Source organism: Poecilia latipinna, unplaced genomic scaffold, assembly GCF_001443285.1.
Source record: "Poecilia latipinna isolate Pla-1442-1.1 unplaced genomic scaffold, P_latipinna-1.0 Scaffold1829, whole genome shotgun sequence".
Taxonomy (NCBI): domain Eukaryota; kingdom Metazoa; phylum Chordata; class Actinopteri; order Cyprinodontiformes; family Poeciliidae; genus Poecilia; species Poecilia latipinna.
The window spans coordinates 80,727-94,806 of record NW_015114445.1 but is presented as its reverse complement, the minus strand read 5'-3'; the positions used below and the strand labels follow the sequence as shown (position 1 = coordinate 94,806).

The 14,080-nt window shown below is 40.1% G+C and overlaps 2 protein-coding genes and 1 long non-coding RNA gene across 3 annotated transcripts in view; 2 read left to right on the top strand and 1 right to left on the bottom strand.

The window, feature by feature from the left end:
- Positions 1–4,808, bottom strand: part of mfsd8l2 (major facilitator superfamily domain containing 8-like 2) — a 21,689-nt gene extending 16,881 nt beyond the window's left edge. Inside the window, exons 1-2 of the mRNA XM_015014573.1 lie at positions 4,729–4,808; positions 1,037–1,275 (exon numbers count right to left, since the gene is read on the bottom strand). Of these exons, the coding sequence (XP_014870059.1) occupies positions 1,037–1,112 (76 nt within the window). The 5' untranslated portion in view covers positions 1,113–1,275; positions 4,729–4,808. The remainder of the gene's footprint in view (positions 1–1,036; positions 1,276–4,728) is intronic.
- Positions 4,809–4,915: 107 nt separating this feature from the next.
- Positions 4,916–8,349, top strand: kcnmb3 (potassium calcium-activated channel subfamily M regulatory beta subunit 3). The gene is made up of 4 exons (XM_015014574.1): positions 4,916–5,026; positions 6,182–6,385; positions 7,263–7,434; positions 7,652–8,349. The coding sequence occupies exons 1-4, from the start codon at positions 4,941–4,943 to the stop codon at positions 8,018–8,020; spliced, it is 831 nt and encodes a 276-aa protein (XP_014870060.1). The 5' UTR covers positions 4,916–4,940; the 3' UTR covers positions 8,021–8,349.
- A 3,057-nt stretch (positions 8,350–11,406) lies between these two features.
- On the top strand, positions 11,407–13,555 carry LOC106934591 (uncharacterized). Its single transcript, XR_001421729.1, has 2 exons — positions 11,407–12,586; positions 12,617–13,555. It is a non-coding gene; the product is annotated as an uncharacterized LOC106934591 (long non-coding RNA).
- The last annotated feature ends 525 nt before the right edge of the window (positions 13,556–14,080 follow it).

Genomic DNA, 14,080 nt, shown 5'->3' with positions numbered 1-14,080 from the left:
CGAGGAAGGAAAAAAAGAAAAAAAAAGCGCATGGTTTTTAAAAAAAAAAAAAAAACCCCCCCCCCCCCCCAAAAAAAAAAAAACCTAAATAAGCTTTGAAAACCACGTTCTTATGTATTTATCCCCCTGAACAACCTTGGGTTAGACTCTGTAGACCTAATAGTCCTTTAGAATCGGTTCCATTGAGGATCAAAATTGCAACTTTTATTACATTTTCAGCTAGCGAGGCGCTGCACCAATATGCAAACCCTCTGAAGCACACACTGAGCACAACTTCATTTTTCACGAAATTTAAACAAAAATGGAATCGCATCAGATTTCAGTGGTTGGGGCAGTTCTTCTTTGTCTTTGGTAAAAATAAAATAAAATAAATAAATAAATAAACACAGCACGAGCCATTTCTCCCGCTAGCGCTAGACTCTGGCGTTTGTTTTGGTCGTATTTACCCAGAATGCCCTGTGCTGCAATCTGCTTCCTGCTTTTGGAACGATCTCTGCTCCGCAAAATGCTATTACGAAAATAAATTTGGTTTCAAAGCAGACATATTTTTCAATAAGATGTTTTGGACCGAGAATTAGGTGATTTTTCAGCCGTATCGATTTCGCATTGCTTCAATGGAAACGCTTTTTTCACATCACTTAAGTCGTGATCAACAATTCCGTTACTACTGACGGAAAAGACAAATAAGAAGACAGGAAGTGGTAGGAGGAGGATGCGGCGTGTTAGCAACTGACTTATCGTGCGAACAAGCTTATTCACATGTGATTATAATCGCGTTTCTCACTGCAATTGTGAAATTGTGTTTTTCAACACTTTTTTTTTCCCATTTGTAATGGAAGCGCAGCTAGTGATGCACTGCGTTGTGTTGGTCCGTCACATAGAATGCTAATGAAACCCTTCAGTTTGTGGTTGCAGTGTGAAGGTTGGTGAGGGATTGTTAACACAGCACTGCACATCGACATTCAAACAGAAGCCATGTTATCTGTGATGTGCTCTACCAGGAGAATGTTTCAACAGGATTATTGGAAAAACTTACCGTACTCTATCCCGCTCAGCATGAATATCAATCCAATGGTAAGGAAAGTTACAGTCCTCTTCTGGTGATTCTCCATTGTGCTGACTTACTTGCCACCCTGAACCGAGTACATGTTGTCATGAAATGTCGTTCAGTGGCGCCACAAGATAACAAGACACACCGTGTGTCCACTTATAGCCACTGGCCCGGATAATTGGAGGAATAAGTCACACCATTGTACAAGATCAGAGCACGGCTTCCTAAAGACAGACAACAGAAGCGAGGACTTAGCCGTGTGAAGATATCACATCAGCACAGAAACAGTTTCGCCCCGACTTGAAATAATTACAGCAGTACAACTCCATTAGGCATTTACACTAAAGATGAAATTCTGCTCGAATCCCATTACAAGTGCAGAACCAAAAGCTGTGAGCCTCACGGTCAAGGCAAGGTCTCAGGTTGCCAGGTGAGGCAGAGAACCCGGCGCTTAATACATTTTTAATCTTGTTTTCTTCAGTTACATCAAAAGCATCAGATTCTACTGCCGTCCTATAAGGAAGTGGGCGCAGCATACTGTATGTGCAAAGCTTTTTTTTATTACAAAAAAAGGAGTTTAGTGCCAACTTAATTCAACAAAAAAGTCCAAATAAACATATACGGTTGAAACAAGGTGTTTACATAGAAAAGGTCACAAAAACTTTATTTTTTTTTTTTTACATAAATCAGACAAATGTTTCCTCTCTCAAGTCAGACACTTTCTGCAAAATCCAAAGTGTTCTTACAACATGATAACACCTAAAACACATCAGATCATGTGTGACATCATGACATTTGTGACAAAAACATTTGAAAGATAACTCCAAAAGTCTGGTTCAGCCTCAGGTACAATTTCCCGAAGCCTAAAAATGCCACATTAATGTTCACATTCAGGCCAGAACAAATGCTAACGATCTTGTGAAGATGCAGAACTGATCCTTGTGGCACCCAACAAGTCAAGGGGGCAAGGAGAATCTCATTATTAATGTAAAATGACTTAAGATCCAATAGGATCAACACAGAGCTGTCCATCACTTCAAAAAGAAACAAAAAGCCAGTTTACAGTTTGCAAATGCACCCTAGGAGAAAAAAGCTTGGACAGTAAACTAAATCCAAACTTTTTTCCCCATTAAGCTGCCTAAATTTAGTTCTTAAGGGTGCTATCTTTTTGTTTCTGGGTTCACATTTTGGTATTTTCATTCTGGCCTAAAACCCTCTTTCACACATCACCATAACTCTCCCTAAAACATACAAAAATGGTGCTAGATTTGTTGCTAGTGACTTTAAAAATAAAGTCACTAGAGGGATCTGAAAGATCGCTAACAATAGCAACAAACTCATTAAGCTGGCAATAGTGCTTTCCCTCATCCTGACGACACTCACTCAACCCCCTCTGCTTGACTTGGCCACACCCCCAAAGTATCCTGGCTCCGCCCACTCTGGTGCAATTTTTCAAAATTTGTCTGGGTGTGGGGTTATGGTTTCACAAGGGGGTTAATTACACTTTGTGATCTGATTAAACCACAATCAGACCACATTATTGTTTGGCCATAATCTTGTTTGCATTATTGGTCATTGTTTGGCCATAACAACCAGTTTGCAATTAAATGGCCTAAAGGGGTTTTTCAAAAGGAGAATGACTCTGAGAATAGCACCACATCAGCTACACAGTGTGTTAAGAACAGCACATCTGGAGCGGCCATCATGAATTTCTGATCTCAGTCTGACAGAAAATTGATGTGCAGAGCTGAACAGTGTGTGTGAGCGAGTCGGATATCAAATCTGACTCAGTTCCACCAAGAGGAAAAGACCAAAATTCTAGCAAACTTGTACGATTGTGGAAGGAAACCCAAAATGTCTGCAGCAAGTCTGAAAGTTTTACAGGCAATTTTCCCAAATACTTCAAGTTCAGACTTCTAAAAAAGTAGAAAAGGATTCTCATTATTGTTCCTTCTATGACCAGAACTCTTCCACTTTGGTATCCAACACCAGGTTGGTCATAAATACTTGAATCTTCAAAACTAGTTGGCCTGTTTTTAAACCCTCTGGAGCTTTTAGTTTGTGGTTGATCTTCCTGCTTCTTACCTTTATCGGCAGTTTTTGTATTTTGCTTCAAAGCGGCCAGACTTTCTGTTAGCAGCGGTTCTTCAGGCGTTCTGAGAGTCTGTCTTTGAACATCGGCTCCGTTCAGAACCGCTCATTGCAGAAAGACGTGTGTTTTAAGATTTCTGAGACGTCCAACTATTAATTATTAAGGTGAAGGAAACACCTGCAGTATCTTCCACAGCTAGTCGTACGCCTGGAACTTTTCCAACTTTTGTCACAGCACAGCTACAAACGTTGACGTGTGTTTAGTGAGATTTTATGAGATCGACCAGCAGAGAAAGGAAAATAATACATGTTTTCAAAATTCTTTACAAATAAAGATCACGGTGAAGATTTGTTATGTATTTCTTATTTCTGTTAACATTCTTCACACATTTTTAGTTGAATATGTTATCAATATGATTAATTACAGTGACTGAGCCCCATTCTTTTGGTTCCCTCAGGGGCCACTTGGTGCCCCACGCGCAGTGTGTGATGAATGTGGGCGGAGCTACAGCCCTGGCTGCCATTAGTCAAAGTGTCTACTTAATAATAATAATAGTAATAATAGATTATTGTCTTTCTATGTCATTACAGTATGCGTATCTCATAAAGTACTCAGAAACTTGTGGTTGGAAAATTACAAAATGTAAGTTAAAGAGATGATCTTGAAAAATGTAATCCACATAAATGTAACACCCAATAAATAAACAAATGTATAAAATTACAAATAAGATTAAAAAGTTAATACAAATTTAGATATTTTTTTAAAAAATAAGCTGTGCCCCCCTAACAGTTTTGCTGTTAGGGGGGCACATTTTCTGGGGCCGCCACTGATCTTTTAAGAATCTGTGTCAGGCCGGGCTTTTTTTTTATCATTATTATTATTATTATTATTCTTATTATTATTATTATTATTTGCTTTCACATTAAGAAACATGTTTTTTATTTAGCTCAGGTAGATATAACCAGAAACTGTTGGAAAACTTTCAAAAAAAAGTTTCGGTGACCTTCAGAAAGCCTGGCGGACTATTGATCAAATCTACTTTAAAATTTATAGGAAACAAAACACAAAGTAATGAGGCACGCCTCCGGCTATCTACATAATACAGTTTATAAAGGAAAAAGCTTAACTGAATTCAATAGTGAGTGAAGCGGGTGAGACATGGCTGCTGTGTTTCCGGGCCGCTCGTAGCCTTGGGCGGCTTTTATTAAACTCAACTGTCAACAGGTTAATGCCTCGATCTGCTTTCCAGCAATTCATAAATAATATAAGGGAGTCTGATTGTTTGAATAACACATATAATCATGCTCGGCTTCTTGCACTGGAGCCAGATAATCTGAGACGCCTCAGCAGATCAGAGGGATTAAGATGAGGACTCACATGCTCAGGTGAGTTTGTTTCTTTCTACTTTTTATCCTTTTTGAAAGCTTTGAATTTGTCTATAAAGCAAAAGCAAGCTCAGCCTTTTCATGACAAACAGCTCCAGCTGAGTGTCACAGGCCAAGCGAGAGCCTATTAACATCCTACCTGCCTTACCTGCACCAGTTTCTATAGAAACACATATGAGGGTGGAAGATTTTGCACTCACCTTTGAGCTTTGGTAAACAACAGGAAGTTCCCTGGTGAATAAACTGGAACCCGGTGCATTAATCCCCCCTCGCTGCCTGCTGGAAGACATGAGATGATCTTTTAGGGCGCAGGAAGGACATTTGACTTTCAGATACAGAAAAAAAAATACAGGCTTGTTAGGAGGATACAGGTACCGGCGGGCCAAGGGAGGCGGCTCAGATAGAACCGGGCATGTTCTTGAACACGGCTTCTCCCCGGAGGTCGTTTAGCATCCCCATTAACATCAACCTGCATGGTGCTCGCAGGCGGCAGACACGGTAAGAGCAAATGATGGACTGGGCCGGGCGGCGAGGGCTGGAGGAAACGCAGCTGGGAGTTCATTACGGCTGAAAAACACTTGGAAATGCAAGCAGAGCTTCACCAAATAAACTCTGCTGGCGGACGTTGGGGACGGCGAGGAAATAGTAACACAGACGGCTCAAGTTTGGAAACTGCTTAACACTGCGACTTATTTATTCCAGATCTACACTTGGATGTCTGTGGCGACCTTTACAGTCCAAAGAGGCGTTCTGTTGCCCTCGGTCCGGCTAAATAAAACCGCTTCAGAGCCTGGAGTGTTACATGACCTTTTAGAGAAAGATAACTTATGTTTTTTGAGGGGAAATGTCTACCACAGTTTTATTCCTAATTTTAGGTTTGAAAGTAGAGGGAAAACATTCTTCTAAAAGAAGATGGCTACATTTGCTTCTATTTGCAGTTTCCTGCCTGTTGACAACAGACAACATAAAATAAATAAAAACATACAGATTATTCAATTTAGCACTAAATTATGTCATTAGATTATTAAATATATCATGAAATTATGAAATTGCAATTAAATGATCAGATATCCCTATAATAATTAAAGCTACCTTTTTAGATAATGAATTTAAATCATAAAATGTATTTTTAAAGAAAGCCTTTATTCAAGAATCTAATAATTTCACTGTGTATTCATTCATTTCATGGCTCCTGTGAAGTAATTTAGACCGTCAAACCCAGTGGGCGGGACGAATCCTGTGAAATGCATTGATTTGTTCTGTTGCCTGTTTTGTGTTCAAACATTTTTTTTTTTGTACTAGATTGTGTTACTGCAATAAATTCATATATTTTAAAGCTTTCTATACATATTTACAAAAATAAATATGTCAGAGTTGAAGCCCTAAATTGGCAGATGATTTTGGTGTTTAACCCTCAAGTGGGTTAAACATCCTCAGATTCTTTGTTTGCTTCAAAGAATCTGAAGCAAACATCTTTTACAGCGTCAATCAATACACACCATAAAATCTGAGGTTGAGTGGCATTAAGCCGTGTTGCTTAAACCTGATTTGTGTCCTCGTGCGCGCGTGTGTGTGTGTGTGTGTGTGTGTGTGTGTGTGTGTGTGTGTGTGTGTGTGTGTGTGTGTGTGTGTGTGTGTGTGTGTGAGACACAGGGAGATCCAGCACACATCTGCGACGCAGGAGCAGGAGAGGAGCCAAAGAGGGGACGGAGGGGGCGCCGAGGGGGCCCGGAGTCAGATGTCTACGTCTAGCGTCGGAGAAGAACGAGCCATCTTGTTGGGCTTCACCATGATGGCTTTCTCTGTGCTCATGTTCTTTGTGGTCGGCATTACCACGGTTAAGCCTTACATTGACAGGTACTCTGGTGTACACATCCAAGCTGTCAGTGGGGCTGATATATTACATCTTATTTAACACGCACTGCTCACCAGTGGGGTGGGCAACTCTGGAATGTGTCTTTGCTCTGCTCTTCTGCTGGAGTAAAAATACGGCTCTACAGTAGGTACCATGTATCTACCCATTTACTATACCTTCTTTGGCAGAGCACAGGGAACGAAGGACGGACAAGCAAACTCCAAATAAAAAGACCTCCATCTAAGATTTAAACCATGGACATCGTTGTTGTGATGTAGAAGTGCCAACAATTGAACCTCCCATGGCAGATGTAGTGCTACATGGTCCTTAAAAACACAAACTAAAGTGATTAAGAGAAAAAAGTTGAGACATGTTGAATAAGATGCTACCCTAACTCAAATTTTTTTGTAACCCTTTAAAGTCTGTAAGGTTATGAAGCTATTGAGATCCATTAGTCCATAGTTATAGGAGAGTCTTTGGCTGAGATATTTGAAATCTGATGGTAGGTCATCCCGTCCTGCAAAAAGATAGTTTAGTCCAAATGGTACCTCAGTGGGAAATTCCACAGAACTGCAAACAAAATGAGCTCAAGTAACAGATTACTAGTCTAAGAGACCACAAATGGCTAAAAGGCAGTGAGTCCATTGTTTCACTCCATTCAGTTTGTCAAGGAACTGCTACACCACATGTGCAAATGCTTCTCTTCGTCTCAAGAGTGTTGTGTCTCTATGCAAGGTTTGCTTGAGCTCAGTCAGTTGGTTCCTCTCATGCCAATATTCTATCTGACATACTAGAATTATTGTCATACTGGTGATAGTTTACAATGCCAGAGGGTTTTGGTCATTCTTCTCTAAAATGTCCCTGGTGACTGTTCTCCAGTTGCTGGGAGGAGGCTAGCTGTGTCCTGCCTCAGACTGATATCCTGGAAGAGTGGGTGGACTGCAGAGGGGTGAGCACGGTGCCCTGCCTTACTGTGACCGTCAGCGTCACCGGCTCCAACGAGTCAGCCTTTCTCCAGTTTGACGAGGATTCGGTCTTCCTTCCGAACGAGGTACACGTTTTAAATGCCTCAAAATTTCCCGAGTCTCTTGATGTTATGTGTGACTCTGCACTAAAGTTTACTGAGATCATAATGGGCAAAGATGGTCGTGCTAGTTCAGATGGGATAGATGCGAAATGAAAGACTTGAAGTCCATGAATCGATAACGCATCCGTTTTAGCAGATCCTGAAGCAACAAGCAACTTGGATTGTTTTTCTTCTGTTCCAGTGTTTCTATCTCCCCAAGTGCCAAATGGACAGAAAAGGGCTTCAGGACGAAGTGCAGAAAGTAAAGAAGTGGGTGGACGGCCAGCTGAAGAACAGCTCAGCGTGTTTCAGTGACCAAAAGGGACACCCCAACCATGTCATCCTGAACAGGAAGTACACGCTGCAGAGAGCGCTGTTCGGACTGCTGTGGCCCTGTCTGATGCTGGGTGGCGGATCTTTATTGGTGGGACTTGTAAAGCTGACACAGTGTTTGGCCCGCCTGTCCACTGATGTGAGAAGTTATTCCGGAGGAGGAAGGCGGACTTTGAGATACACTCAGGGCAAAATGTACAGACTCCTCCAGAGGTCAAGCATGCAATCTATCTTCTGACATATGGTGGAACACGCACCGGTCGGATTTGAGGGGTCTCTGTGATCAGAAAAAAAAAAAAAAAAAAAAAGGTTGAGAGTACCACTTGACTGGTCAAAACGTCAAAAGAGTTTACAGAGATCTACATATTTCTAAATCCCGTTATGCCTGAGGAGTTGGTTATTGACCAGGTCAGGCCTAAATTGATAAGATCAAAATCTTATGGTGATTATTTAATCTCACTTCAGTGTGAGCCAATGGTGGTAAAGTAGTAGAAAAAAAAAAGATCTGTCAAGTCTAAGTATGCTTTATCAGTGATGACTTAATGTTATGCTGTGTATGAAGTACCAGGTGTGTAAAGTTATTACACTGTGTACTATACATTAGTAAAGTACACAGTGTACTCTATACTAGCACACTGCAAAAACACAGCCTAACATATTAACACAGTTTATATGCTATGCTAGCCTGGAGCCTGCTGCTTTACAGTAATGCTGCTTGTTGTTCATCAACTGCCTATTTGTTACCTTAAGACTTATCTGTGCTACTCCTTTAGTTTCAACACAAAGATAGTCCATGTAAAATGATCAGTACTTTTGTTTGCAGTTTCTCTTCCATATGTCCAGCAAGTTACTCAAATTTTCTCACAGAGTGCATGTTGGGGCGTATGCCTGAATTTAAACAGTTAGAGACGCTTCTATGGCAGAGGCTTTTCAACAAAAATCAGGAATATCTATGATAAATGGTTTTCACAGTCTAATCTGTGATCATAGGTGCAATTCTAGCAGATAGATTAAACTACTATTAGATATTCCTGGCTGCTGGAAAAAGCCAGAATATCACAAAATCACAAAAATACTGACTCACAAAAATATACTTGTACACCTCAACCTAGACATATAAATATGGGTGAATATAAAATGAAGAGAAAATAGTATTTCCATTTAGGTTACAGTTACAAACTCAGTTAGCCTAATAATCAATTGTGTGTAGTAGAATCTAGGTAATTATGTTATTTCTATACTAGTACATTGTAAAAACAGTCTTGTCAAGTAATTTTGGTCTAGTTTCTAGGACAAATATCCTAGAAATATCTTGAAATAAGACAAAACTAACTTACAAGTAACTTTTCAGAAAGATCTGGGAGCTTGTTTTAAGTTTCAAATTCCTTCATATTGATGAAAAAGTACTAATTGACTTGGCTGATTATTTCACTTATAACAAAGCATTTTCCCCATGTTAGAAGTGAAATAATCTACTAGTGGAACTAGTACTTTTTCATCAATATTAAGGAATTTTTAACTTGAAACAAGCTACTTATAAGTTAGCTTTGTCAGATATTTGCACCAAAAACTAGACCATGGCATACATGGCAAGATTTTGTGTTTTTGCAGTGTACATTGTTTTCTATTGTTAGTTAATAAAAAAAAAAAAAACACTTAATTGTTTAAAATGTTTGTCCTGTATCTTTTTCATAATCATAATTAACTAACTGAAGTCAAATCACCTAATTATTCAATGATGACATTTAAAAATAAAACTTATCGATATCGGCGATACTAGCCTTGTGTTCACTACCTATCGGATCAAATAAAGATTTCCAGTATCGCACACCGTCTGTATTATTTAATCTCAGAAAGAAATAACTTATACATTTGGAGGGGCGGGGGAGGTTACTGTTTTTCTGTCTTGGCATGAAATAACTTTATCCAATAACGAGCATCTCATGAGTCCATCTGAAGCCACCAATCGGATAAGCTGAATGACTGCGACCGAAGAGGAGCAGATGTGGTTCAGTGGCAGTGACGAACACTTCAGGACGATACGAGTGTCTCCTCCTGAGGAGGCCGCAAGAATCACATTGGCTCCGTGGCAGAGCTCGCCCGACACTTGTACCAGGAACGGGTGAGTGGATCAGCTACTCACACCCACTTGGAGAGAATGATGCGACAAGAAGCTACTTCCGCCCCCAGAAAAACATCCGAGTACAGACAGAAAATCAGCAAGTAGAAGAAGAAGGAGGGGAAAAAAAAGAGCAATCCCATGAGTTGTGTGCTGTGCCAACGCTGAAGAATCCTGGTACAATGTGTAGGGTTGCTTCTCATCCAAGGCTGCGTGTCTCCTTCAAGCTCGGTCCAAGAACACTGCCATGAATAAAGAGCTGGATGGAATCGTCCTCCGGGAGCAACTTCTTCCAGCAATCTGGGAGCAACCAGCATGTTGGAGCAGAACGTCACACAGAAGAAGAAGTGGCTCACTTGGAATATTTTAACACGACTGATGATTAGCTTTAAAAAAAGAAAAACATGGTGGAGAAACAAACCGAGATCAACTCCAAACAATGAGGCAAGAGCGGGAGGCCGTCACTCAGAACATCATGGAACATTTTGCGTCACTGCAAAGATAAACAGCATCAATTCTGCACTTTTGTTTTTTCTCTGAATCATTAAAAAATACTTTCAACTACACAAATGTCTTTTCTAGACATTTTACGGCAAAAGTCCTGAGGCGAAGTCTACTGGCGATCATTTTAAAATTTAAAAGTTGATCTGCAGAGGTTAGCGGGAAAATTCAGAAACAATTGAAACAAGAAGTTTATATATATAATTTCTTTTCTCTGTCTGAAGTTAAATCGCAACAAACCTCTCTTGCATCAGGTCTGTTAGAAATACCAAAATTATTTGTATTTGCTTGATGCCACAATGAGAGAATGTCAGATATTTATCTATAAAAGCAACAAATATACTTAAAAAATGTAATGACAGACTTAATGTCTTTCAAATGTAAAGCTTACATCCAGAATGATTCCCGCCTCTTTAAGCAATGAGGGAAAGACCAGAGGATGATGTCATGACTTTGGAAACTTCTGATAGGTTAGCTGACACATTCAAATGAGTATGTGGGGAAATTTTCTGCTATAATTTGAGAGCACACATTTTGAGTTTGAAAGCAGGGTTTTGTGTCTTGTTTTCAAACCTTTTAATACTTGTGCTTACATTTTCATTTTGAAAGCAAAATGAAAAAGTTTTTCTTTGTTACTTTGTCTTTCTTCTCAAAACCTGTAATGCTTGTGCTCAAAACTTCTGCTCTTTCAAATATTCACTGTGCTCTCTCAAGCCTTTCTCCTCATGCTCAAAATTTGTCTCTGCTTAGATCAAATCTCCGCATGCAACCCTCCCTGCGAGCAGAGACAAATTTTGAGCGTGAGGTTTGAGAAAGCACAATGGCTAAAAAAAAGTTTTGAGCACAAAACTCAAAACTTTTGTGCTCATGTTTTGAGAAGAAAAACACAAAGTCCTGCTTTCAAAATGAAAATGTAAGTGCAAGTCTTAAAAGTTTTGAGAACAAAAGACATGAAAATCCTGCTTTCAGATGGAAAATGTGTGCTCTTGAATTATGGCAGATAAATTTCCCAAAAAATGAGGAAATGTATGTAAAAATTAAGAAATAAGTATCTGACATATTCTTTCTCTCATTTGTGGTATTTGTTAAATAAATGTTTTGTGATTCTCACTGATGCAAAACAGGAGAAATTTGGTCTGATTTCACTTCAGTGAAAAAAAAAAGTATTTTTATTTGGTGTATGTAAACTTCTGCTTTCAACTGTAGCTGAGTTTGAAGCCGCGTCGTAATGAAACCATTTCGTAAATTCTTGTCGATTCTACACACACTTAAAACGCGTAAATTGAATTTCAGAGCAAAAATCTAATTAGGGAAACGTTTTTTTTTTTTGTTTTTTTTATTCAACAGCACAATAAATGAATGTATAGTTTCTTAACAGACATGGTCATATGAGGATGCATGAAACAAGTAATCCGAAGAAGCTCTATGGGTTCTAGACGAGTGAGTATAGAAGAAACCCAAAAACTGGTCTGCTTTAAAACATGCAATGTATGGTTCTTCAAAAATCATTTTGTGCTTACAGAGTTCCACTTCAGGGGCGGGAGACGAGGATGGTACATGAGAACTTGTCCTTTAGTCACTCCGTCCTCACCACTAATGGAGGAAGGCAGCTGGACTTGGTAGGAGACTGGGTTAGGTAACGCACCGCTGCCTTTTTTTTTTTTTGTTTGTTTCTTTTCATTTACCGATTACATACATGAGTTTGTCTACATTTCAAAAATACAAAAATATATATTACCTCTGTAGTTATTCAAGGAAAGCATTTGCACATGTAATAGCATCTTGTTATCTTCATTCGGACTGTACCTCACACGAGTAACAAGATCGTTTCTGTACATGAAATTCAAGTAAACGACGTCAGACGAGAAAGGAGAGGGAGGCGTTCATGTCTGAGGAGTTCATGCGTGACAACGTGGAGATGACAGGAGATAGTCGTTTAGAGGGGGAGGGGCTTCGGGATCGTGCTTCGCCATGATGGGGTTTGGCTTCCTGAGCAGCAGAAAAGGCCAAGGGGACTTCATGTTGGAGACGAGGAGCTTCCTAAACGCGTGGAGATCGACTGATCCACCGGGGAAAAGGAAAGGAAAGGTTTGCAAGTAAGACATGGGCTGGTGTCAGGCTGTCATGGTAATGATTGGATAGAGCACTCAGGCAAAAATGTGGTTTTCCGAGTAAACATGGTCCGTTTAAAAGGTTTTAAAAGGACCTTTTAAGTACTTATAAAGGCATTCAAAGGAATTTAAAACTGCCTTATCAGACTTTTATTAAACATTTTTCTTAAAAATGTTGTATTGTCCTGACAGTATGACATTAATGTGGAATAAACCTGTGCTCATCTGCAGAAATAACCTGGTCAGAAACAACCAACCAGAGTCAGGAGGAGGATCTTAGTGATGTCAATCATCATCATGTACACGCTGCTCACACCCTTCCCCCTTGCTCGCTGCTACGCTACAGCTAGTTAGCATAGCCACCGCTGACGGTGAATAGTTTTCTGTAGCCGGAAATTGTTTTTCTCGCCATTAGCACAGCTAGCCTACATGAGGGTGATTGAAAGCGCCAAGGCCCTCCTTCTGGTTCCGATTGGTCGTCTGCATTCCTGCAGTGGAGAAGACAGAGGAGCTTGATTTTTTTTTTTTTCAGATCATCTATCTTATATTACACCGTTGCGACATGTTTTTAAAACATGCTGCAGATTTAACGTTTTAACATTTCTGTAACTTTTTTAGGAGCAGCACCTAATTCCACCCATGCCTACTTGAAAACTTCAGAGAATGTCACCTTTCTTTCTAAATCGGAAGATGAAGAAACAGAATGAGGCATAATAACGCACAAGGCTTCGGCAAAGAGGAAGAGAGAAAAAAAAGGGGTGGGATTCCAAAGCGTTTCCTCCACACAGTTCGTTCTGCTGGGAGGAAGAAGCAGTAGACTTTAGTGTTCCGGGGAAACGGTTTCGCTTCTTCTGCTCCCCCCCCCCAGAGGCGAGCCGTCTGTCCGTCCATCACCGTCACGGTTCTGAGTATCCTTAGGGAGTTTTCATTCGTTTTCTAGTATACAGTACATGTTAGAGCCACAACTTGCATAGTGGAACAGAACATCAAGCTAAAGGAACATTACACACACTTTTTTTTTTCACTCCTGTGTTTCAACGCTGGAAAAAAAAAAAAAAAACTGAGTGGAGCTAGGTGATGTGGGGGGTTTCCTCTAGCTCTGCTGGGTGGCTGCGACGGTAATACTGACAGACAAAACAAATACTGCAGAGATCAGTGCTATGTGTACACACAAAACATGGAATAGTAGTGACTGGGTTTTTTAGGCTGTTTAAAATAAGACTGCTCTGTAGTGGGGTTTTGAACACACACACACACATATTATATATATATATATATATATATGGTACTTTGGCTCAGTAGAAAATTCTGTTATAAAGAAATATGTGCACCAAATGCATATAAGCAAAGAGATATAGTGCTGTAGAAAACTCAATCACGCGGCGCGCTCACGAACACGTCACCGACGACTTCCAGGTTCAGTCTCGTAGTGTGCTGCTGCAGAAAATGTGAAATTTTTCAGACCACAGATCGTTGAGTGTTGTTGACAGTTCTGCCGCGTCGTAAACCAGGAGGCGTTCTGTCCTTTTCGGGGTCGGGGTCACCTTCATCAAAACAAGGTAGTAGA

What these genes read in the sequence shown, in the direction of transcription:
- kcnmb3 (XM_015014574.1), top strand. Translation starts at nt 4,941, where the DNA reads ATGTTCTTGAACACGGCTTCTCCCCGGAGGTCGTTTAGCATCCCCATT. An exon ending in GCTCGCAGGCGGCAGACACG is followed by an intron (nt 5,027 to 6,181) that starts GTAAGAGCAAAT and finishes TGTGAGACACAG; the next exon opens with GGAGATCCAGCACACATCTG. An exon ending in GTTAAGCCTTACATTGACAG is followed by an intron (nt 6,386 to 7,262) that starts GTACTCTGGTGT and finishes ACTGTTCTCCAG; the next exon opens with TTGCTGGGAGGAGGCTAGCT.